General features: G+C 45.2%; 1 protein-coding gene across 2 annotated transcripts in view; it reads right to left on the bottom strand.

Moving 5' to 3' along the window:
• CTNNA1 (catenin alpha 1) overlaps positions 1–26,221 on the bottom strand; it is a 449,363-nt gene that overhangs the window by 47,322 nt on the left and 375,820 nt on the right. For both annotated transcript variants that reach the window (XM_030212635.1, XM_030212634.1), the window contains 2 exons: positions 3,189–3,299; positions 1,278–1,459 (listed from right to left, as the gene is read on the bottom strand). In XM_030212635.1, the coding sequence (XP_030068495.1) occupies positions 1,278–1,459; positions 3,189–3,299 (293 nt within the window). The remainder of the gene's footprint in view (positions 1–1,277; positions 1,460–3,188; positions 3,300–26,221) is intronic.

Genomic DNA, 26,221 nt, shown 5'->3' with positions numbered 1-26,221 from the left:
TGCCAGAGGATGTGGTAACAGCATTTAGCATATCTGGGTTTTGAAAAAGGTTTGGACACGTTCCTGAAGGAAAAGTCCATAGTCTGCTATTGAGACAGACACGGGAAGCAACTGCTTGCCCTGGGATTTGTAGTATGGAATGTTGCCACAATTTGGGTTTCTGCCATGTACTGTGACCTGACTTGGCCACTATTAAACAGGATACTGGGCTAGATGGACCATTGGTCTGACCCAGTATGGCTACTCTTATATTCTTATGCAATTCCCGGAGATCTCACTCCCATATTGATTTCTGTTCTTCCCTTTCCCTGTATCAATCACCATGATCCATTTACCTCAAACACTATCCTACAAAAACATTTAGCCAGAAACAAAGGTTGTTTTCATTTATAACCAGTCGTTTTCCAAAGTCTGCTTTTGATATGCTAATATGCTAATTTCAGAAACTTTGATATGCATATTTTTACTCTTCCCACTGAACTTATCCCTTGAGCTACTGCAGGAAACTGGGAACTGTTGAACTACTAAAGTTAGGTGTATGCCTTATTTCTTGCATGCTGCACAAAATGTTTAAATATAAAACTTACAGGATATGTATTCCAATCTATAGAATCCATCTGAATCTGAAAACAGATGATTGAATCATTTAAAAGGTTTGCCATGAGTAGTTTAGATCACACTGGTGTTATCCACATATGATTTTAGGCTTGTTTTAAAATCTATGGTGCTGTCTCGAGCTGATAACTGTAATGCCTTATTTTTCAGTATTATGGCGTCTAGATGTAGGGTCCTGCAAGTAATACAGAATGTTGCTGCATGGTTCACTGTGTGTATGGAGTGTGTCCAGGTTTTCATATATCACGCCTCTTTTGAGACAGCTACGTTGGCGGCCAGTGTGTTTTCGTACTCCGTACAAAATTTTTACACTTTATCAGATTGTGTACAGTTATCGTGGCATCTATCACAGGTGGTATTGCTGTATTGCCCACGACGCAGTTTGAGGTCTGATCTGGGGATACATTTATTTGATGAGAAGTCTATGTTAATACACTATACTGAGACAAGGGCAATGGCCTTTTCCATAGCTGGCAGTTTGATGCAGTTGTATCCAGGGGGATAGGGGAAGAGTGTGATTTTTGTAATATGAGATAGAAACATTTGTTGGTTTGTTTTGTATGTTTATTTATTGTGTATGTTTTGGATACAAGTGAAATATCAATAAAATTGCAGAAAAGCACCTGAAAATACCAGTTCAGTCTATTTCCACAATGACTCACCTTGTAAAGTCTGTCATCTCCATCATGATCATACACATTTGTTTTGCCAGAACAATAATGTCATTACCACTGTCATCCCATTTTGACACTTCAGCATCCAATTTACTCTTTTCTTCCTGGAAACTGGCAACTTGTTCAGCAATTTTAGCTTTCTGTTCCTGAGGAAGCTGAGCCATGATAGCCTAAAATGATTTTTAGAAGAGAAACTTAACATTTCATTCAGTCAACTTAGAGAAAGCTTCATTTTAATAGTCAGTACAGGACAGGGGCGTATCTGAACTGCGGCGGTAGGGGGGGCCAGGGCCAGAGTGGGGGGGCACATTATAGCCCCCCCCCCCCCCCGCCGCCGCCGCCATTGCCGATCCCCCTCCCCCCAGCCGCTACCATTGCCAACCCTCCCCCTCCGTTGCTCGCTTACCTTCGCTGGCGGGGGACCCCAACCCCCGCCAGCCGAGGTCCGCGTCCTCCTGCCGCTGCCGCTGCCGGCTGCCTTTGGTGCTTTCATTTGTCCATTGAAGCTGGCGCCAACTAAAGTTTCTTTTGAGTCTGACGTCGCTGCACGTTGTACGTGCAGGACGTCAGACTCAGAAACATTTTCTGAGTCTGACGTCCTGCACGTACAACGTGCAGCGACGTCAGACTCAAAAGAAACTTTCATCGGCGCCAGCTTCAATGGACAAATGAAAGCACCAAAGGCAGCCGGCAGCGGCAGGAGGACGCGGACCTCGGCTGGCGGGGGTTGGAGTCCCCCGCCAGCGAAGGTAGGCGAGCAACGGAGGGGGAGGGTTGGCAGCGGTAGGGGGGTCCAGGGCGAAATCTGCGGGGGCCCAGGCCCCTGAGGCCCCACGCAGATACGCCCCTGGTACAGGATCAGCAGATGAGACATGGTTTAAGTTTTAACCTTGACAGAAGGATTAAAACTTCCTTGTCCCCTCACCAGCCCCTAGTCAAACGGCTTTAGTTTTGTTGTAGTACAAATTATTTATAAAACTAGACTTCATAGATTAGCCTAAGCTATCCTGTGGCTTATCAGTATTTTTCTGGCTTGTTCTGCTGTGAAGTGACTGCAGTTGGATCTAAAAATTGTAACATATATATCTTACAGTCCCTTCTTTCAATGAAGAATGTGGGTATGCAAAGACATGACAGGCCTGTAATTATCAAAGGACTTTGAAACAAGCAGTAGAGGATTTCACTTCTTTAGGCATTTCTGTGAAGCTGCATTTGTTTCAGAAACATGCCAAGTTGGCTTGGGCTAATTTAACTCCTTTTTGTGAGTTTTTCTACAAGAACTAAATTAGTTGTCTTGCAGTTAGCTGTTAGAAAAAAAGTTTAAAAAGTTCTAAAATCAGGAAAAATATGCATTGAAGCAATTATTCCAGCTTCTAACAGTACATATGTATGGTCAAGTATAAAAGACTACCACCATCTATCTACTTAATGACATTTCCTTATACACAAGCTGTATGTGTTGACTTCAAGAATTTGGATTTTGTTTCCCCTTTTTGATAGGCATGCCTAGGGTGAGATGAGGATCAGAAATTGTGCAACATGGGAGAAAGGTTAAGTAAACACAAATACTTTGTTCTACATTATATGTAATTTTTTTTAACTATAAAAGTTTTCTAGGAAAAGTGTCTCTTTGTTGTAAACAGAATTTCTTTAAAGAAGCCAGCCAACTTTGAACTGTGCCATATTTTATTCCTTGTTAACATTCAACATATCTAATATGGGACTCTGTGGGACATGAGGTTGGGAGCAAGGTTATGTAACTCAAGGCAATCTGGGGATTTTACATCGATTTTCAGAAGGAAACAAGGTATGGAGCAACATTCTTCCTTGCCAAGATTTCAGCTGTTACCAAACAAATTGCAAGGCTTTAAAAAGGTAAAACACAGACACTTTCCTTACCCTTGCACTCTGCCCAGCAATTAACTGATCATCCTCTGTCTGGACACTTGTTCTGCTTCTGACATCAAAGTCTTCTGTCTCAAAGTCAGAATCATCCAGCTCTTCTGGAGTCTAAAAAGAAATAAAAAAACAACAAAAAAAACATGCTCTTTATTTTACTTCTGATGACTGCTCTCAAATATAGCTCTTATGACATGTCTCCCTTTCCAAAAATAGAAAAATTTCCTAAAAAAAATTACAATGACAAATTTCATTCCAAAAATGAAATGCCATGTATGATACTACCCCCCCTCCTCTTTCAGGGAAAGAAGAAAAGACAATCAACTTATTTATTATTTATGCATGACATTTTTACCCTACATTAGCCCAAAAATAGACTCAAGTTCAATGTGGCTTACAAACAATGAAGTGAATAAAACAATGTACAGAATATAACACAAATTAAAATAACTTCAAGAAGCAAATTAATACATGTGAAGTAACCAGGGATTTAGATTATCTCAAGGACAAATAATTAAGGGTGGATAGGTGAAAGCATAATTAGGCAGGACTAGATGGGAAACAAGATTAAGAAAGGATGAACTTATCTTTAAGAAACCAAAATTACGCACAAAAACAGTTTTGGCTTTCTGGTTAAGCAATGCTAGATTAATAGCTGCATGCTTTGTCTTGTTAACTTCAAACTATAAGGCTGCACAAAGTGTCAGGTGTATTTGGCACAGATGCTCCAGTTATCTTTATTTCCCTTTAAACTTTTGAAGCAGTTTTTAGATTAGATTTCTTGGGTCAAAAAATTCAAAGAATCTTCCACAGGCACTTGTTTCGAAAGTAGACTAGCAAACATCTGAGCAAGGTCTTAATTTACTAAAAAGTGAGGGCCATCCTAAGAGGAGAAGGCAACTGACACCCAGAGCTGTTGCCCCATTAAGGAATATAAGCTATGCCATACCAACACAGGCAGATTTAGCAGGTTAGGCTTCTGTCTCTCTCTGGTAGCAGAGTCTGACTTTTGAACACTAATCTACCTGCAGAGTAAAGCACAGTACACCACCACCTGTTCATGATGCTACAACCATGTAAAGATCCCCTGGAGGTACAAGGGCCTGGTGCTAAAAATAATACATGGTTTCTTGTGAAAGGGTGGGGAGTGCAGGGAGTAGTAGGAAAAAAAAACAGAATGAGGTAGTACTTGATCAGATTTTATTTTAACATCAACAAGTTTAACAAATTCTCTGCAGTGAGCTATGGCTGCATATGAGGCTGCATTGCCCCACCTTGGGCCCACCAGCAGCAGGAAGGGAGACTATGCCCAGGCATCCACTGGTTACCTGAAGGTACCAGAAAGCCCACAGTGACCATGATATAAAGCAGATGGAAACTCCCAGGATAACTTTCTTCCTGAAGAATGGAGGAAACAACAGCTGATTAACGGAAATGTGGATACAGACAATGGCGGGACCGTGCTGAGAGACACCCTTGACTCAGACACGAATAAGGGATCCGCACAGAATACTGTCAAGATTTCAAATTAAACATGGAACCTAACAAAAATTCCAAGCTGGAGTCACACTGACCATGCAGAGATGGAGCCAGTTCGAGCATGAAGACACACAGGAGAACTCTGACGTAAGATGGGGAGGATCCTGTCACACGATAGGGTCGAGGCCCTGGACAGGGCGAGACTGCACCCCAGGCTCAGAACCAAGCAGAACCCTACAAACATAGGATGAACTGAAATGATGCCAGCTAGTGACATTCTGACAGAAAGGGCCGAGTTGTGCACTACAGAACACCAGAGACTCGTTCCCCAGCTAGAACAGATTCCTCAAAGTGGGGAACTCACAGATGACAAGGATGAGACTGGTTCGAGAGTCATGGAACAGCATTGAAGCTGTTGTGCATGTTCAGAGATGGCGGACTGCTCCTCATCCAGAGATGCAGCAGCGCCCAGATCCAGAGACAAGAGTTGCACCCCAGAGATAGACAAGGAGCAGTGCTCTATAAATTAGTGATAGAACTGAACTACATCTCCAGAGATGGAGCTTTGGACAACTCCAAGGATGAAGCTATGAGGCATAACCAGAGAAAGGTGACGATCCACTTCCTGCAATGAAACCTTGCCTTGTGTTCAGAGGTGGTGCTAGACATACATACAGAGATAGAGCCAACTGTACTGGAATGATATGGAAGAAGCAGCAATGGGGCTAAGCCCAACAGGCAGATATGGAACTGCGCCAGTCATCAGAAATGGAACTGTGCCCCGTGTGGCCATTAGGCACAGATGGTCGTGTTCATAGTCAGGACTAGGGCTGCGTTCCACACCGAAAAAGGAGGGGGTTGCTTCCCAGTTAGATGTGGAGCTGTTCCAATCTACACAGAGGAAACTAAGAAAGGCATCCCGAGACGAAACCAAACAAACTAGGTCCAGCGAAGTACAAGTGGACCACACCAGATATGGTGGTGTAGCCAGAACCGTGCTCCACAGCCAAACACTGAGCAGCGCAGCATGTGGAAAGGGGAAACTGTGCTGTACCGACAGCAACGGAGCCGTGATCCACATGGTGTACCAACGGAAGAAGCTCTATAGCCATGAAAAGCCGAATTCTGCTGATACCATAGAGCCATGAACTAGATGTGCGCTGAGCTTGTCACTGTGAGGCAAAGGCCGACAATGGCCACAGGAACTACTGGAGACCAACACAGTTGGAGCTCCTAAAAGCAAAGGAGTGCCTGTAGATGCAAAACAAACAAAAAAAAAAATCACACCGTCTGCCCTGTGGAGAGAAGGCACGTGAGACAGCAAGAACCTGATAGTATGCGGTGGGCAGCAAGGCCAGGCAGCCTGCACAGCTGCCAACAGAAGGATACTGGAACAGTGGCCATGCTAGCAAAGGTGCCACAAACTTCTTCCGCTGATCAGCAGCAAAAACCAGAAGGCTGCAATTTGCCAGGTGCCTGGGGTCATCCTACCAGGTACCTACCTCAAGCCACAAGGCTACAGTAGCCCAAAGGTCAATAGTACAAGTGCTAAATAATCTGAAGGGCAATCACCCAACAAAGAACAGCCCCAATGTGACTCAAGGTCCACCATATGCTAACGTCAAAGTCTGCAAATTCAGTTGGGAGCGGAAGGCTGACAATGCTGCACAAGGGACTGAAAAACAGGCCAGGCTCCCAATGCCGCATGGGATTTCCCCCTTAGGGAGGCCATACTGGATGACCGACATTCCCCAAAGGTAGCCACTGCAGAAGGAACCACTAGATGTTCATGCAGACACAGGATGCCAGATGTCCTCACATATGAGAAAAACGGCCATGCCTCAGGAAGGAGAAAAAAAAATAGTTCAATCGGTATAGAGCTGCAGCTACCAAAACAAGGGACTGCGTAATCCAGTACCTGACAGCAGAGGGAAACAAACAGACATGCAAGCACAGGTAGACACCAAAGACCACCTATGCAGTTGGCAAAGAGAAGGCCAGGCAACCGTGAGGAGATGTTGCCCCTTAAGCTGAAGGTGAAAAGGAAATACACTCCCCCCAGGAAAAGAGGACCGCCCACACCAGAATAGCCAAGGCCTGAGAATGAGAAGTGAGCTGAGGTCTGAAAACACAGTGAGAGTAGTAGCCTGGACTGCAATGGCAGCCGAAAAACTGAGTGACCTAGGAGCAAGGTCCAGGCTTTCTCTGTGCAGGAATTTGCCACGTGAGGAGCCGAGTCCCGAAACCACAAAGGCAAACAAAAATCCTCTATCAAGGGAACTGGTGCAATCCACACCACAATGGCCCGAAAGCTGCGAAGAGACAGAAAAGGAGAAACAGCAATCCATTATTAACTGTACTGTCTCAAAAATACAGGCAAATCCCAACACAGGTTGCTCAAAAAGAAATAGTGTACCGCTGCAGGTGCACTAACCCGAACAGCACAAATCTGACAGAGAGAAAGAATTAAAATTCATACTCAAAGTTTTGCCAGCCTTACCGGTACCTACAGGCCAGGTGGCTGAATTCAGACAGCTGAAGGAGCACAGAGATCCCCTCTCCTCCAGAATGCACATAAGCAGAAATCTCTCTTCAAGCATTATTTTATTTTTTTCCAAAGTTCTGTGAGTAGAAGACGGAAGGAAGTGGTGGTGGGGGTGGGGGAGAGAAACAAGGGACCTGACATTACCAGGTGTACCCCAAGTTAGACACCTCTACTGGCCTAGACATCCTAAAGCACAACTGAACTACAGCTGTCTGGTAAGGCTTACCTCTTTGCGGAAACCAAAATCTGCATAGGGTACATACCCTCAATGGTGTGGAGAACATAAGGAGGGAGCTAGTGAAGCTTGATGAATGGTCCAGAATCTGGCAATGAAGATTTAACGCTAATAAAAAAAAGCACTTTGGCTGTAAAAATCCAAGGGGGTGTTACAGTTTAGGGGGTGACTTGAGTGATCATCTTAAAGGTGGGCAACTGGTAGAAAAGGTGAGAGTAAGAGCTAGAAGGATGCTTTGGTGTATAAGGAGAAGAATGGCCAGTAGGAAAAGGAGGTGATTATTCCTCATTTAGATCTATGTATACAATTCTGGAGACCATGACTTCAAAAAGATATACTCCTACATAAATATTGATAACGTCAAATACGAATTATATTTATATTATAGAGGAAAAGCCTCAATCCTGGCGTGTGCTCCTTGTGTTGTGATACAACGTTAGGGAGCACCCCCCGATCATCACTGGCTCAAAAACCTCTATTAAGTAACCCACTTCTATTTTCCAATTTTAATCAAATCTCAACTTCATGGGTACTTAGCTTGCTGCTGGAAAGCGAGCGAAGTGCCGATTGAAATACAGTCGATTGACCCACGGACCCTGAGGAAGAAGGCGAAACTTGGGCCGTGGACGGGGTTTGGATGACTGTATTCCGTCTGTGAGACTGCTCAAAATTTTTTCCAGCAGCAAGCTAAGTACCCATGAAGTTGAGATTTCATTAAAATTGGAAAATAGAAGTGGGTTACTTAATAGAGGTTTTTGAGCCAGTGATGATCGGGCGGTGCTCCCTAATGTTGTCTCACAACACAAGGAGCACACGCCAGGATTGAGGCTTTTCCTCTATAATTTAAATATAATTCGTATTTGACGTTATCAATATTTATGTAGGAGTCTATGATTATATGACTGTGGATAGATTTGACTGCCTATTGCTCCATTGGTGTTCAAAAAGATATAAACAGGATGGAGTCAGTCCAGAGGGCAGCTAAAAAAAAAACGGTCAGTGCTCTTTGTCATACTGCCTTCTAAAGGCGGGAAAGAGGAGAAATGATATGAGATGCACAAGAAGCAAGTCTCTTTCAATTAAAAGGAAGCTCTAGAATGAGGGGGCATAGGATGAAGGTGAAAGGAAACAGACTCAGGAATAATCTGAGGAAAGGTAGTGAATTTGAGGAATGGCCTCCTGGTGGAGGTGGTGGAGACAAAGCTATCTGAATTCAAGCAAGCTTTGGTCAAGTACATAGGATCTCTAAGGGAGAGGAAAAGATAGTAGATGGCATGAATGGGCAGACTGTATAGGCCATATTGTCTTTATCAGTCTTCATTTTTGTCTTCTGTCTTCATTTTTCTCTACTTCTATGGTTTAAACCATTAGATAGCCACCTCCTTTAGGACAACAGTTATACTAGACTCTTAATTTACTACACCTAAATTAATTGAGCGAGATGCGTTAAGGCAAGTTGCAAAGGTTTATGAACACGATGCAAATTCAACTGCAAAAAAGAAAAACAAGCAATATGGAGCAAAATCAAAGGATGTGCTAGATCCCTTCCCATCTGTGTTTCATGTTGGGTATGATGTGGTGAAAGTTTTTGTCTCAATGGTAGATGTGTCCAGTACAACTGATAGTGAGTGATGGCAGTGGTTTCAATGGATTTTTCTTCATCATTTAATATACTAGCTCATCTTCTATTACTAGAATGGTTGGCATCTATGGGTATTATATGGTGGTTCTGATCAACAAGTTTGTGACAGTGAAAGTTTGTGTATATTGTTTATGTGTACTAACAAGGCATGATATAAATTTTAAAATAAATACATAAGTTCTTCTTATATTGGTAAATGTTATAAGCTAGAACTATCTTTACACTTGTACTTTTCAATAGTCATAACCTTTGGGACAGTTCTTTAGACATTTGAGGATTACTGTTAAATGCACACTGACTACTGGATATGGATTTCTCCAATTCTGCTTGCAGGCTGTCATCAGTTGGTTTAATTCTAATAACTCTTTGAGAATCCCATAAAGTCTGGAACAATATACTATTGACTACAAGAGATTGCAGAAAGACAAGACAGGTGACAATATATGGAAAAGAAGCTGGTAGAGTAATGAAGAAAACAAACATGCAAATGAAAGAAAAAATAGCCAATAAGGTAAAAATTGGGGGGGGGGGGGGGGGGGGGGGGGGGAGAGAGAGAGAGAAGACATTTTTTTTTTAGATGTGTTAGTGACAGAAGGAAGTGCAAAAGTGGCCTTGTGAAACTCAAAGGTAACATACATAGAGGGGGATAATCGAACGGGGGCGCCCATCTCTAAGGACGGCCCCGTAAAGGGGCGGGGAAACCCATATTATCGAAACAAGATGGACGTCCATCTTTCATTTCGATAATACGGTCTGGGACACCCAAATCATGAAATTTAGGTCAACCTTAGAGATGGTCATCCCTGGTTTTCGGCGATAATGGAAAGCGAGGACGCCCATCTCAGAAACGACCAAATCCAAGCCATTTGATCGTGGGAGGAGCCAGCATTCGTAGTGCACTGGTCCCACTAACTGAATGGAAAAAGCCCTTCCCTTGCTGGTTTGGAAAGGAACGGGCATGCATGAAGAAAACTGCATGCAAATGAGCTGCTCGCTGTTAGCTCATTTGCACACAATTTCCTTCCTAAGCAGGGGAAGAGACGGCAGTTGAGGATGTCCTTCCCTGCAACAGCAGTTGAGGACGTCCTTCCCTGCAACGGCAGAGGCATAGCGAAGGACATACTCTTAAAAAAAAAAAAAAAGACAGAAGTTTTTGAAGTTGTTTTTTTCGGCGTGGGAGGTGGCTATTGACCACTGGGGAAGTCAGGGGAGGTCATCCCCGATTCCCTCCAGTGGTCATCTGGTCAGTTCAGGCACCTTTTTGATGCTTGGTCGTGAAAAAATGGACCAAGTAAAGTCAGCCAAATGCTTGTGAGGGACACCCTTCTTTTTTCCATTATCGGCCGAGGACACCCATCTCTTAACAACACCCCCGGTCCCACCTTCTGTACACTGCCGACATGCCCCCTTGAACTTTGGTCGTCCCCGCGACGGAAAGCAGTTGAGGACGCCTAAAATCAGCATTCAAATATGCCGATTTGGGCGACCTTAGGAGAAGGATGCCGATCTCCCCATTTGTGTTGGAAGATGGGCGCCCTTCTCCTTTGAAAATAAGGATAGTAACATAGTAGATGACGGTAGAGAAAGAACCGCACGGTCCATCCAGTCTGCCCAACAAGATAAACTCATATGTGCTACTTTTTGTGTATACCTGACCTTGATTTGTTTCTGCCATTTTCAGGGCACAGACCGTAGAAGTCCCCGCCTCCCACCCAATCTCGGCTAAGCTTCTGAGGATCCATTCCTTCTGAACAGGATTCTTTTATGTTTATCCCACGCATTTTTGAATTCCGTTACCGTTTTCATCTCCACCTCCCCCCGCGGGAGGGCATTCCAAGTAGCCACCACTCTGTCCATGAAAAAATACTTCCTGACATTTTTCTTGAGTCTGCCCCCCTTCAATCTCATTTCATGTCCTCTAGGTTCTACCGCCTTCCCATCTACGGAAAAGGTTCATTTGCGGATTAATACCTTTCAAATATTTTAAAAGGTGAAGGGCAGGAATATGTAGAAGCCGATAAAAATAAAAAGGAATCGTTTTTAACAAATATTTCTGTTCTGTGTTCACAGCTGAAGGGGCAGGAGCAGGATCGCAGAAGAAACTCTACTGGATGATTTTTCAAAATGTTTCTCTAGAGTCAGGAGTGGTCCTGGAATGCTGGAGAAGAGCAAATTTGGACCCTCTCCACAAAAGCTGAAGTATACATCAGGTTGGGAACTACAGGCCAGTAAGTTTGATTTCTGTAGTAAGTAAATTAATGGAAATGCTTTTAAAATAGAATAGTAAAGTTTTTGGAATCCAATGGATTACAGGACCTGAGGCAACATGGCTTCACTAGAGGCAGGTCTTGTCAGACAAATCTGATTAATTTCTTTAACTGGATGACCAGAGAGTTGGATTGAGGGAGAGCACTAGATGTGGTATATTTAGATTTTAGCAAAGCCTTCTTTGACAGTTCCGCAAAGACAACTAATGAATAAACTGAGTGCCCTCGGTACGGGCGTTAAAGTGACTGACTGGGTTAGGAACTGGTTGAGTGGAAGGCAACAGAAGGCAGTGGTAAATGGAGCTCATTCTGAGGAAAAGGATGTTACCAGTGGTGTGCTGCAAGGTTTGGTTCTTTTTTTGTAAGTGATATTGCTGAAGGGCTGTCTGGTAAGGTTTGCTTCTTTGCGGATGATAACCAAAATCTGTAATAGGGTAGATATCCCTGATAATGCACAAGTTTTCTTACTAACCAGTGGTGTTTAGAAAACAGTTTCTAAATTACAATTCCACAAAGGTCTTTTTAAAGACCACAACTCCCTTCCGACCAGAACCTTATTCCTGAATACTTTGTCCACAAGTTCATTCAGAAAAGTTTTAAGACTCCTGAAGAAGGCACCCCCCTTTGTCGAAAACATGGTACCATGTAGAGTCTCCTCTCAATAAACTTGTTTTCTTTTTTTTTTTATTTTTTATTTATAATTTTCAACTTAATACATAAAGATGATATTACATCAAAATGCATGGAATTCACAAAATATATACAATCCAGCAGAATTGTTCTATTTATATAGAAATAAAAGAAACTACCAAAATAATTAGTCCACAATGGAGAGGATCCAAGAGAAAATAATACAAAGCAATAAACTTAATCAACTTAAATTAACGACCAGATGGAAGTTAGAATCAAGCAGCCTAGTCAGCACATTTAACTAGGAGATACTAATACAGGGGTGTCCCTTACAATCTCTCGAGCCAAAACAAATTCTTGTAGTCTTTTAGGGCATGTAAAAAGGTAATTAACACCATGCATAGTAATCATACACTTACAGGGAAATTTAACTAGAAAAGTACCCCCAAGTGAAAGGATTTTTGGTTTAAAAACCATCATTTCCTTCCTCCTGGCTTGTGATTCTTTAGAAAGATCAGGAAAAATCTGGATTTTAGCGCCCATAAAGACAGCATTCATTTTCTGGAAATAAGTAAGCAATATTAAATTTTTGTCCGATTCCAGTGTGAAAGTAACAAGCAATGTAGCTCTGTCTGAAATTTCAGATCTTTCAAGAAAATCAGTCAGGTCATTTTGTGGAGATTCTGGAACCACATTAGATACGTTCATCGATTTTCTAAGATAAACTGTTTTAGTCATTAAAGGGTGACTTTCCATTGGAATATCCAGTATCTCAAGAAAATATTTTTTTTAAAGTAATAAACTTGTTTTCAATATCGGATGTCCTCGGTCTGTTCTTTGAAGAGACTGATTCAGTTCCCACTCTTCTTCTTAATAAGTAAATTTGCCAGGTAATAACAGTTGAAGACAACTCATACAAAATATGGGAGCCAGGTTAGTTAAGAATATGAACTTCGCTGGCTTCCCATTAAGTATGTTTAGAATTTAGTTTTAGCATTGACAATTCAAAATGGGCCAAGTCCTACATACCTGCAACAGCTTTTCTTTCTGTCCCTTCAATATCTACACTGCATTTAATAAGACCGTGGAAGGGTTTTCTTTACAATTGACTTCTGTTTGCTTTGAGTTGTATTTTTAAATAAAGTTGAACTGTTATTGATTTTATCATTTTATTTTACTGCTACTGGTTGTTGGGTTGATCTTTAAACTGGGAGTGTGTGTGTATGCTGCTCTGAACACTAATTTGGATAAAGTGGATCAGGAGATGACTACTGGCTTTCCCAAGTCTACCTGGCTAATAATGGTTTATGACCTACAACTTTTGGATGCAATCAGTGGCGTAGCTAGGTGGGGCGCCAGGGGAGTGGCTGCTCCCCCAAACGGAGTTCTGCGGCACCTATTTTTTTCTTGATGTGTTTCATTGAAGATGTGCGCCAGCAGAAGTCTGCTCTCACGCTGCTTTCGCTCCCCCCGCGCCGTCAACCTGGCTCTGCTACTGGATGCAATAATTTAGCTCACGCTTTCAACAACAGCTGGTGTGCTGCTGGTCATCAGTAGCACCAGCAGCCTTTTCTGGCTCTTGCTGGTCTAGCCCTTTGTTCATTTCTGATGGCTGCCTCCTCCTATACCAGCTCTGATTAGAAATCTGAACCATGCACAACCCCATTTTATACCCCTGGTACAGGAAATTAGCCAAAACACGGCCATGTAAAGTTTTTTTTGTTAATCCATGACTTTATTCTATGTAAACACTATTTCCTTTTACGTGCTTTTAGAAAATTTTATTGTACTCTTATCCAAAACTACCTTTGTTCATATGAGTGTACCTCCCATTACAGTTTGTGTTGAAGTATGTTTAAATTCCCTTGAAGAGAGAGTATTGCCATTTTAATAATAATAATTTTATACATATTTTTTTTATTTGTTTCTCCTAATCACAGTTTTTATTCATGGATTCATATGCACAGGCTCTGGTTTCAGACAGCTGGCACCCAAATAGCATGACTTAGTTGGGGGGGGGGGGGCAGGTGGAGGGGAGAGAAGGAACCACTTGACTAAGCTGGATGGAAGGAAACTGCTAGGCAAAAATAAGAAACCTTCAGAGAACAAAGCATATACTCTACAATACTCTTACAATCAAAGTTTGTAAAGGGTTACAAATAGATATAGGACAACTAATGTGTTCTCACCATCCTTGGGGAAAGCTTGCAATAACTTTGGTAGTGTCACTATTTGTGCTGTGGGCTAAACTCAGCTGACCTAATTCTTGCTCGCTTCCAGGATTTTCTATCTTGCTGCAGTTTGTTTTGCTCAAGCGACATTTTCACATTAGCTTTGGAGACAGCATATTTAGTAAGAGCAAACATCACTAATTTCTATAAAGATAGTGTCTTAGTATTTACAATGTTATCCTTGTGCATTTTTTTTTAAAGTTAGATATCTATATCTTCCAAGCAGAAATTTAACTATCAGAAACATTAAGAAATGGAAGTTACATTCAACTGAAGTCAAGACAAGATCTGGAAGACCAAGAAAAACCTGATAGATCTTCAAAACAGAACCCACATATCACTGCAAATAATCTGCCGAAAAGTTAAATGAGACTAGAGTGGCTGTCCACAGTACAGCATTGCTTATACAACAATGACAAGCAGAGGAGAGTTTGTAGAACCTTTTCTATAACCTCATCAAAAGTTTGTCATCTAAAATATGTAAAAGAAAACCTTGATAAGCTTGAAATTTGATGAAACAATGTAGTCCATTTCTACCTACTCTTTTTGGTCAGCCTATCCCAATTGTACCATCATTTCAATATCTAATTGTCAGTCTTGATACACAACTCGGTTTCTCACAGCATATTTCAAAATGTGTAAAAATCAGGATTCTTTGCTCTTTGACGCCTAAAATCAATCAGACGTTAACTGGAAAAGGATGCCTTGCAAACACTGTACCATGCATTTATAAGCTCTTGATAGGATTACAGCAATGTAGTATAGGTGGGCGCCTCTAAATCAAATCAATCAGACGTTGCAGAATACTGCTGCATGTGGTTTGTGTACAGCAGGGGTTTCCAACCTCGGCCCTCACCAGGTTGGGTTTTCAGCATTTCCCCAATGAATATGCCTGAGATCTATTTGCATAGAATGGAGACAGTGCATGCAAACAGATCTCCTGCATATCAAACTAGAAGCTGTACAGAGATGGTTTAAGTCCCAACTGCACTGAGGTGGACCCTTACAAAAAAAATAAATATATTCCGCTATATACCATTACTAGATCCGTGTGGATTATAATATTAAAAAAAAAAAAAAGAGACAAGGCAACCCTAAGAAGTAATATAATTCTGACAAATAATCAATACTACTAAAAGTACCTCAATTCATTCATAAGCATGCAGATACAATCCAAACAAATGAGTTTTTAATAGCTTATGAAAACAGACAAGTATGGGTTAATCTTAATTCCAAAGACTATGAATTCCAGCATTGTACTGAGATATAAACAAAACCCACAACATGAATTGATTTGAATCTGACTCCTTTGGGCATGGGAAACTGCAGTAAACCTTGGTCTTGCAGTCTGATAGATTGACCCGACTTCCCAAGAATAAGGATATTTACCAGGTAATTTGGGGCAAAACTATAAAACACCTTATGTATTAAAATACATAATTTGAACCAAGAACAATCCTTCAGTGGAGGCTTACAGAGGTGGCATCTTTCCTGGAAAGCAGCAAAATCTGGGAAAGAACTTCATGCAGATGGAGGAACACCAACTCTACGCCCTCCATATCCAAGTCATGAGGGTTAGGGGCTGGAGGTTGGGATGCAGAAGAGATCCCTTATTCTGAGTGATAAGAGTCAGAAAGCACTCCAGTCTCCATGACTCTTCGGAGGCTAAATCCAGATGTATAGGGACACCTGCCGCGGCCAAAAGGGTGCGATGAGGGAAAGGGAAAAGGAAATGGGACTTGACATACCGCCTGAGGTTTTTGCAACTACATTCAAAGTGGTTTATTTTTTATTTATTGCACTTGTATCCCACATTTTCCCACCTATTTGCAGGCTCAGTGTGCCTTACAAAGGTCTGTTATGGCAGTGCCATAACAGGGAAGAAATACAATTGGTGTAGCAAAGAGAAAAGAAGACAAGAGGATCTGGTTATGCAGCTGTACAGTGAGACATTCTGAGTAAAGGAGTGTAAGGGCTGTGTTCAAGTAGTTAAGGGTTCTCGTGGTAGGCTTTGTTAAAGAGATAGGTTTTCAAAGCTTTGCGGAAGTTGTTTAACTCGTGGATCGTTTTCAGGTGAGTTGGTAGTGCATTCCACATCTTCGCACTCATGTAGGAAAAGCTGGACGCATGTGTTAGTTTGTATTTGACCCCTTTACAGCTGGGAAAGTGTAGGTTGAGAAAGGTGCGGGAAGATCGTTTAGCATTTCTGGGTGGAAGGTCCACTAGGTCTAGCATGTATGTCGGGGCATCTCCATGAATGATTTTATGAACAATCGTGCATATCTTGAACATGGTACGTTCTTTCAGTGGGAGCCAGTATAGGTTCTTTCTTAGGGGTTTTGCACTTTCATATTTAGTTTTCCTAAATATGAGTCTGGCTGCGGTATTCTGGACTGTCTGGAGTTTCTTGCTGGTCTGTTCCAGGGGCAATGGAGGGTTAAGCGACTAGCCCAGAGTCACAAGGAGCTGCAGTGGGAATAGAACTCAGTTCCCCAGGATCAAAGTCCACTGCATTAACCACTAGGCTACTCAAGCAGGATCATGGCTCCTCGATCCTGCTTGAGTTTCAGCAAAGTCTTCCCAACAACAGGGGCTCTCCCCCCCCACCCCCCCCCCCCCCCACACAATGCAGGAGGAAGGAATTCGATAATGGTCTGTTGTGTGACCTGAGCCTGGAGCAAAACTGAGGGACCTTGTTGTTGAAGTGAGCGGCAAAGAGATCCACCAAGAGGGTGCCCCACATTCAAATCTGCTTGGCTGTAGCCATGTGTAGGTCTTAGACCCATGTCTCTACAGCTGCAATACAAAACTTAACCGCCTACAATTTGTTTTACAGTCTGTGCCTTAAAGCACAGTGAACTTTAGCCTGAATTTTCTCCACTGTTTTGGCCCACTCAGCTAATGTGCCTCCTGATTAGTACTGCATCAGAAACTTCCTAACCAGAACATGCACTGAGGGCAAGATAACCTTCAGCCACTATGGAGCCAGAGCCTTCCGAGTTCCTTGAGAGGTAAATAACACTTTTGGAGCCAGGGTTCCCAGAACTGCAACACTGATGTCATAAAATGAATATTCTTGGAATGCCCCAAGTCAAGATGTTCAGAAGTGAAGAAGTCACCTTATCTCCAGAAATAAAGTCCTTGCCCAAGGGGTATAAAGGAAGCATCTCTGGGGATCATTAGCAGAACTGAGCCGAGACTAGATCAAAAGCTATTGCAGCTTATATTCTCTGCTTCACTGACTGGTTGTATATGCAGTTCTGTTATTGCTAGTGGGAAATTTAGGGGGCACAATTTAAAGCCTGTAAGGAAAAGTGTGTGTTCACTCTGAAGATAAATGTTTGTGCAATGGTGCAAAGAGGTTTACTGCATTTCTCTGTGCATCCTATAAGTCTCGCATTCTAAATACACTGTTTTACCTTTGGCTGATACTTGCTCTTAAATTAAAACTTTTTTTTTATAAATTATTGGCCTCTTTAATTGCTTGTCAGTAATGTTCAGGAACTATCTGCTTACAGGGAAACATAAGTCAATAAATAGATTCAAAGTGCTAACCAAAAAAAAATATTCCATTGCACACTTTCATGTTCCACATTACTCTGTTCTCCAGCAGGAGGCACTAGCACTGCAATCCATTCCAATTAACATTAACAATAAATTTATATTCCACCATATACCTTTCGAGTCAATGCGGATCACACATTAAAGAAGACTGGACATTTCCAGGAATAACAAAACATAGCCTAACAAAAACAGAACATCTTTGAGCTACATATTGTACTTAACATTATTTGGAACACATTTTCTAAATAGGTAAGTTTTAATCTGTTTGTGGAATTGGTTATAAGAGATTTTAGACATCAAGATATCCTTAATAGCTTTATCCAAACGAACTGCTTGATATGGAAAAAAGAATATTGATTAGTCTAGTTCTTCTCATATTTTTTTAGAGAAGGAAAGGTGAACGTTCTGAAATCCTGGTGACTCGGTTTTTTAACAAAACAAGATGATTCAATAAGTGGAGATAAGCCATATAGCGAAGATACATATCTGTAGCAAGTATTCTCCGAGGACAGCAGGCTGATTGTTCTCACAAGTGGGTCGATGTCTGCGTCGACCTGGGAATTGACAATTTTGCAAGCAAGATACAAAAACATCTTGCCAGAGTCTTCTGGCGCGTGTGCAGCGCACACCGCGCACGTATGCCCGCCCGTTTATGATGAACCCCAGTAGCTCTAGCACCAAAATAGCCATTTGCATGGACTCCAGAGCACCCTCCTTCGAGGTGCTCTTCACCAGCCAATCGTCGCGATAAGGAAACACATGCACTACAGCTAGGCATTTGGTAAACACTCTGGGTGCAGACGTCAGGCCAAAAGGCAGTACACAATACTGAAAGTGCTGTGTTCCTAGCCAAAACCGAGGATACTTCCTGTGAGCTGGAAGTATCGAGATGTGTAAGCATCCTTTAAGTCCAGAGAGCATAGCCAATCGTTTTCCTGAATAATGGGAAAAAGGGTGCCCAGGGAAACCATTCTGAACTTTTCTCGAAATCTGTTCAGGGCCCTTAGGTCTAGGATGGGACGCATCCCCCCTGTTTTCTTTTGCACAAGGTAGTACCTGGAATAGAATCCCAGCCCCCTTCTTCCCCTGGTGGAACGGGTTCGACCGCTTGGGCCTGTAGAAGGGCAGAGAGTTCCTCTCCAAGTACCAATTTGTACTTGGAACTGTAAGAATGAGCTCCCAGTGGACAATTTGGAGGTTTGGATTCCAGATTGAGGGTGTATCCTGACCGGATTATTTGAAGAACCCACCGATCGGAGGTTATGAGAGGCCACCTTTGGTGAAAAAATATCAACCTCCCCCCGACCAGCAAGTCGTCCGGCACGGACACTTTTTCTGAGGCTATGCTGAACTGGAGCCAGTCAAAAGGCCGTCCCTTGCTTTTGCTGGGGAGCCGCAGAGGCCTTAGGCGCACGCTGTTGATGAGAACGAGCGCTGGGGCTGAGCCTGGACAGGCTGCCGAGAAGCAGGAGTGTACCTACGCCTAGCATAGGAAAAGGGAGCACTCCTCTTCCCTCCAAAAAACCTCCTAGATGAGGAGGTAGTAGCAGAAGACACCCGGCGGGAGAGAGAATCCAAAGCATCATTATGCTTTTTGAACTGGTCAACCAGATCCTCTACTTTCTCACCAAAAAGGTTATCCCTCCGGCAAGGAACATCCGCCATCCGCTGCTGGACCGAATGAGCCAGGTCAGAGACACGCAGCCACGAGAGTCTGCGCATCACTATACCTTGAGCAGCTATTCTGGATGTCACATCAAAAGTGTCGTAAGTACCCCTGGCCAGGAATTTTCGACACGCCTTCTGCTGCCTGACCACCTGGCGAAAAGGCTCAGCTTGCTCCGGAGGGAGCGCATCAACCAAGCTAGACAGTTGCTTGAGTTCCAAAAGTGGATGCTTGTGAAGAGCTGGTATGTCTGGATTTTGGCAGCGAGCATAGTGGCCTGATACGCCTTCCTCCCAAAAGAGTCCAAGGTTCTAGATTCTCTGCCTGGGGGCGCTAAGGCATAGTCCCTAGTACTCTTGGCCCTTTTGAGAGCGGAGTCCACCACCATGGAAATATGAGGTAGCTAAGACTTCATCAATCCAGGTTCCCCGTGGATCCGATATTGGGATTCAGTTCTCTTCGGGATCACGGGGTTAGACAGAGAGAATGACCAGTTTCGCATAAGGACTTCCTTCAGTACATTGTGCAAAGGAGCCGTTGCAGCCTCTCTAGGTGGAGAAGGATAATCTAGGACCTCGAACATCTCAGTTCTGGGCTCATCCTCAACCTCCAAAGGGAAGGGAACAGCCACGGCCATTTCCCAGACAAAGGAGGTAAAGAATGGACTCTCCGGTGGAAGACAAAGGAGGTAAAGAATGGACTCTCCGGTGGAGACAGTCTCCTTTCTGGTGGAGGGGAAGGTTCAGAAGGAATCCCATAGGACTCATCAGAAGAAAAGTAACTGGGATCCTCCTCTTCCTCCCATGAACGCTCATCTTCAGTATCGGATAAGACATCTCTCAGAGGAGTCCGAAACTGAGCCTGCCTTGACGCCGAGGAATGACGCCCTCGATGGCGGTGCCGAGAAGTCGACGCCCGCCTAGACTTCAGTGAAGCTTCCTCCACCGATATCGAGGGAGAGTCGACCTGGGTGGCAGGTGGCACCGAGGTCGGGGACCTCACCACAGGCGAAGGGCCAGAGATCGCTGTAGCCGATGGTAGAGAAGGCGCAAGCACCCCTGACACCGAAGCAGACTGGCGCAGTAACCCTTCCAGAAGCTCTAGAAGCAGGGCCCTGATGCACTCGTCGAGAGCCGCCGTCGGACAAGGCTGCGGGGTCGGTATAGGAGCCGGTGGCAGAATCTGTCGAGGCTCGGGAGCAGGTTCCAGGCTGCTAGACCGACACATCGGCACATCCTGAATAGAGGGAGAGCGATCCTCTCGGCGCCGACGCTTCTCAGGTGCTGAATCCCTCGACGTCCCGGAGCTCCCGGCACCGTGTGTCGGAGAACAATGACGGTGCTTCTTCGCCTTCGCTCGTCATCGAGACTCCTCGGTACCGATGAGGAAGACGTAGAATCCTCACGTCTCCTTGGGGCCGGGTCCGACGAAGGTCGGTCCTGGGGGGCCTGCATAACAGGAGGCCTCGAGATAGGTGGAGACGCACTCGATGCCTCACTGCTACCAGCACAAGTTGGTCGTTCCGCAGCCATTACCTTCACTTCCGGCGTCGATGCATCCCTTAATGTCGATGACACCGCCGGCCTCGGTACCGATGTCGAAGGACCGGACTGAGCCCCAAAAAGCTTCTCTCATTGGGCCTCTCGAGACGCTTGGGTCCATGTCTTCATGCGAAGTCACAGACTACAAGCGGCTGGGCTGTGGTTGGGCCCAAGGCACTGGATACACCAAGCGTGGATATCGGTACCCGAGATAGACCGGTTGCACCGAGTACAACGATTGAAGCCGCTGGGTGTCTTTGATGACATGGAAGAAAAAACGGCTTCGGCAAAATCAAAAGACGCGAACGTGCCTGTTAAAAGAAAAAAGGGCACGAAAAGAGGAGAGCAACCCAACCACACGGCATAAGCTGGCCACGTCGAAAAACAAAGGAAACTTTAAAAAGGGGGCAAAAAAGTAAGAAAACTACGGGAGTTTTTTTTTTTTTTAACTGTAAATTTTACTACCCAAAAAAAAGAAAAAAAGACAAAGTCAGAAAACTCTTTCCCGGGCCTGCGAGGAGCGGGGAAAAACTCGACTGCACCTCACCGCGGAGAAAAAATAACTGAGCGGGAATGCTCATGTGACGGGCAGGAAGACGGCCGAGCATGTGCGGTGCAAGATTTTTTTGTATTTTGCTTGCAAAATTGCCGATTCTTGGGCCGACGTGCACGTCGACCCACGTGTGAGAACATGCAGCCTGCTTCTCCACAGAGAAAGCGAATGCTACATACCTGTAGAAGGTATTCTCTGACGACTGCAGGCTGATTGTTCTCACAAATGGGTGACGTCCACGGCAGCCCCTCCGATCGGAGATCTTCACTAGCAACAGCGTTTGCTAGCCCTCGCGTGCGCATGCGCGACCGTGTTTCCGCCCGAACGCGCTCGTATTTGTCAGACCAGTACATAGCAAAGACATAGACAAGGGAAGACACAACTTCAAAGGGGAGGCGGGCGGGTTGGTGAGAACAATCAGCCTGCTGTCCTCGGAGAATACCTTGTACAGGTATGTAGCTTTCGCTTTCTCCGAGGACAAGCAGGCTGCTTGTTCTCACGAATGGGGTATCCCTAGCCCCCAGGCTCACTCAAAACAACAAACAGGATCAATTGGTCCTCACAACGGCAAGGACATAACTGAGATTGACCTAAACTTATTCAACTGAAAGTGTAGCCTGGAACAGAATAAAAATGGGCCGAGGGGTGGGGGGGGGGGGGGGGGTGGAGTTGGATTCTAAACCCTGAACAGATTCTGCAGCACCGACTGCCCGAACCGACTGTCGCGTCGGGTATCCTGCTGAAAGCAGTAATGAGATGTGAATGTGTGGACGGATGACCACGTCACAGCCTTGCAAATCTCTTCAATAGTGGCTGACTTCAAGTGGGCCACTGACGCTGCCATGGCTCTAACACTATGAGCCGTGACATGACCCTCAAGAGTCAGCCCAGTCTGGGCATAAGTGAAGGAAATGCAATCTGCTAGCCAATTGGATATGGTGTGTTTCCCGACAGCCACTCCCCTTCTGTTAGGATCAAAAGGGCGGACTGTCTGTGGGGCTGTGTCCGCTCCAGATAGAAGGCTAATGCTCGTTTGCAGTCCAATGTGTGCAGCTGGCGTTCAGCAGGGCGGGTATGAGGACGGGGAAAGAATGTTGGCAAGACAATTGACTGGTTCAGATGGAACTCTGACACCACCTTCGGCAAGAACCTAGGGTGAGTACGGAGGACTACTCTGTTATGATGAAATTTGGTATAAGGAGCATGAGCTACCAAGGCTTGAAGCTCACTGACTCTGCGAGCTGAAGTAACTGCCACCAAGAAAACGACCTTCCAGGTCAAGTACTTCAGATGGCATGGATTCAGTGGCTCGAAAGGAGGTTTCATCAGGTGGGGTGAGAATGACATTGAGATCCCATGACACTGTAGGAGGTTTGATGGGGGGCTCTGACAAAAGCAAACCTCTCATGAAGCGAACTAAAGGCTGTCCCGAGATCGGCTTACCTTCCCCACGGTAATGGCCTCAACTAATCGCACTAAGATGAACTTTTACAGAGTTGGTCTTAAGACCAGACTCAGACAAGTGGAGAAGGTATTCAAGCAGGGTCTGTGTAGGACAAGAGCGAGGATCTAGGGCCTTGCTGTCACACCAGACGGCAAACCTCCGCCACAGAAAGAAGTAATTCTTTTTAGTGGAATCTTTCCTGGAAGCAAGACACGGGAGACACCCTCGGAGAGACCCAAGGAGGCAAAATCTACGCTCTCAACATCCAGGCCATGAGAGCCAGAGACCGGAGATTGGGATGCAGAAGCGCCCCCTCGTTCTGAGTAATGAGGGTCGGAAAACACTCCAATCTCCACGGTTCTTCGGAGGACAACTCCAGAAGAAGAGGGAACCAGATCTGACGCGGCGAGAAAGGAGCAATCAGAATCATCGTGCCTCGGTCTTGCCTGAGTTTCAGCAAAGTCTTCCCCACCAAAGGTATGGGAGGATAAGCATACAGGAGGCCTTCCCCCCAATCCAGGAGAAAGGCATCCGATGCTAGTCTGCCATGGGCCTGAAGTCTGGAACAGAACTGAGGGACCTTGTGGTTGGCTCGAGTAGCAAAGAGATCCACCAAGGGGGTGCCCCACTTTGGATTTGAGCGACCACTCGTGAGGTTGCATGATCCTGCTCAATCTGTCGGCCAGACTGTTGCTTACACCTGCCGGATATGTGGCCTGAAGCCACATGCCGTATCGGCGAGCCCAAAGCCACATTCTGACGGCCTCCTGACACAGAGGGCGAGATCCAGTGCCCCCCTGCTTGTTGATGTAATACATGGCAACCTGGTTGTCTGTCTGAATTTGAATAAATTGGTGGGACAGCCGATCCCTGAAAGCCCTTAGAGTGTTCCAGACTGCTCGTAACTCCAGGAGATTGATCTGTAGACCTTGTTTCTGGAGGGACCAACTTCCTTGGGTGTGAAGTCCATCAACATGAGCTCCCCATCCCAGGAGGGACGCATCCGTCGTCAGCACTTTTTGTGGCTGAGGAATTTGGAAGGGACGTCCCAGAGTCAAATTGGATCGAATTGTCCACCACTGCAGGGATTGAAGAAAACTGGTGGGCAGCTGGACTACATCCTCTAGATCCCCAGCAGCTTGGTACCACTGGGAAGCTAGGGACCATTGAGCTGATCTCATGTGAAGACGGGCCATAGGAGTCACATGAACTGTCGAGGCCATGTGGCCGAGCAATCTCAACATCTGCCGAGCTGTGATCTGCTGAGACACCCGCACCCAGGAAACGAGGGACAGAAGATTGTCAGGCCTCGGTTCCGGAAGGTAGGCACGAACTGTCTGAGAATCCAGCAGAGCTCCTATGAATTTGAGTTTTTGAAGTGGAAGGTGGGACTTTGGATAATTTATCACAAACCCTAGTAGTTCCAGGAGTCGAATAGTCATCTGCATGGACTGCAGAGCTCCTGCCTCAGAGGTGTTCTTCACCAGCCAATCGTCGAGGTAAGGGAACACGTGCACTCCCAGTCTGTGTAGAGATGCCGCCACTACCGCCAGGCATTTTGTGAACACCTTGGGTGCAGAGGCAAGACCAAAGGGTAGCACACAATACTGAAAGTGCCGTGTTCCCAGACAGAATCGAAGATACTGTCTGTGAGCTGGCAGTATCGGGATATGAGTGTAAGCATCCTTTAAAGTCCAGAGAGCATAGCCAATCGTTTTCCTGAATCATGGGAAGAAGGGTGCCCAGGGAAAGCATCCTGAACTTTTCTCGGACCAGATATTTGTTCAGGGCCCTTAGGTCTAGGATGGGATGCATCCCCCCTGTTTTCTTTTCCACAAGGAAGTACCTGGAATAGAATCCCAGTCCTTCTTGCCCCGGTGGCACGGGTTCAACCGCATTGGCGCTGAGAAGGGCGGAGAGTTCCTCTGCAAATACCTGCTTGTGCTGGAAGCTGAAGGACTGAGCTCCCAGTGGGCAATTTGGAGGCTTTGTGACCAAATTGAGGGAGTATCCTAGCCAGAGTATTTGAAGAACCCACTGGTTGGAGGTTATGAGAGGCCACCTTTGGTGAAAATATTTTAACCTCCCCCCAACCGGTAGATTGTCCAGCATGGACACTGATTGCGGCTATGCTCTGCTGGAGCCAGTCAAAAGCCCATCCCTTGCTTTTGCTGGGGAGCCGCAGGGGCCTGTGGAGGTGCACGCTGTTGACGAGAACGAACGTGCTGGGGTTTGGCCTGGGCAGCAGGCTGGCGAGGAAGAGGATTGTACCTACGCTTATTAGAAGAATAGGTAACAGTCCGCCTCCCCCCATAAAAACGTCTACCAGTTGAGGTAGATGCTGAAGGCGTCTGGCGGGAGAATTTGTCGAAAGCGGTGTCCCGCTGGTGGAGGTGTTCTACCACCTGTTCGACCTTTTCTCCAAAAATATTATCCCCCCGGCAAGGAGAGTCCGCTATCCGCTGCTGGAGCCTATTCTCCAGGTCTGAGGCGTGTAGCCATGAGAGTCTGCGCATCACCACACCTTGAGCAGCGACCCTGGACGCGACATCAAAAGTATCGTAAACACCCCTGGCCAGGAATTTACGACACGCCTTCAGCTGCCTGACCACCTGCTGAAAAGGCTTGGCTTGCTCAGAGGGGAGCTTGTCCACCAAGTCCGCCAACTGCCGCACATTATTCCGCATATGAATGCTCGTGTAGAGCTGGTAGGACTGAATTTTGGAAATGAGCATAGCAGAATGGTAGGCCTTCCTCCCAAAAGAATCCAAGGTTCTAGAGTCTTTGCCCGGGGGCGCCGAAGCATACTCTCTAGAACTCTTGACCTTCTTAAGGGCCAGATCCACCACACCAGAGTCGTGAGGCAACTGAGTCCGCATCAACTCCGGGTCCCCATGGATCCGATACTGGGATTCGATCTTGGGAATGTGGGGATTAGTTAGCGGCTTCGCCCAGTTCGCCAGCAATGTCTTCTTGAGGACATGATGCATGGGTACTGTGGACGATTCCTTAGGTGGGGAAGGATAGTCCAAAAGCTCAAACATTTCAGCCCTAGGCTCATCCTTGGCACAGCCCTTGGCACAGGGAAGGGAATGGCTGTAGTCATTTCCCGGACAAAGGCCGCGAAAGATAGACTCTCGGGAGGAGAAAGCTGTCTTTCAGGAGAGGGAGTAGGATCAGAAGGAAGACCGTCAGACTCCTCATCTGAGAAATATCTGATGTCTTCCTCTGCTTCC

The sequence above is a fragment of the Microcaecilia unicolor genome, chromosome 8, assembly GCF_901765095.1.
Source record: "Microcaecilia unicolor chromosome 8, aMicUni1.1, whole genome shotgun sequence".
NCBI lineage: Eukaryota > Metazoa > Chordata > Amphibia > Gymnophiona > Siphonopidae > Microcaecilia > Microcaecilia unicolor.
The sequence above is the reverse complement of the archived record's forward strand: the minus strand, read 5'-3'. Positions and strand labels throughout refer to the sequence as shown.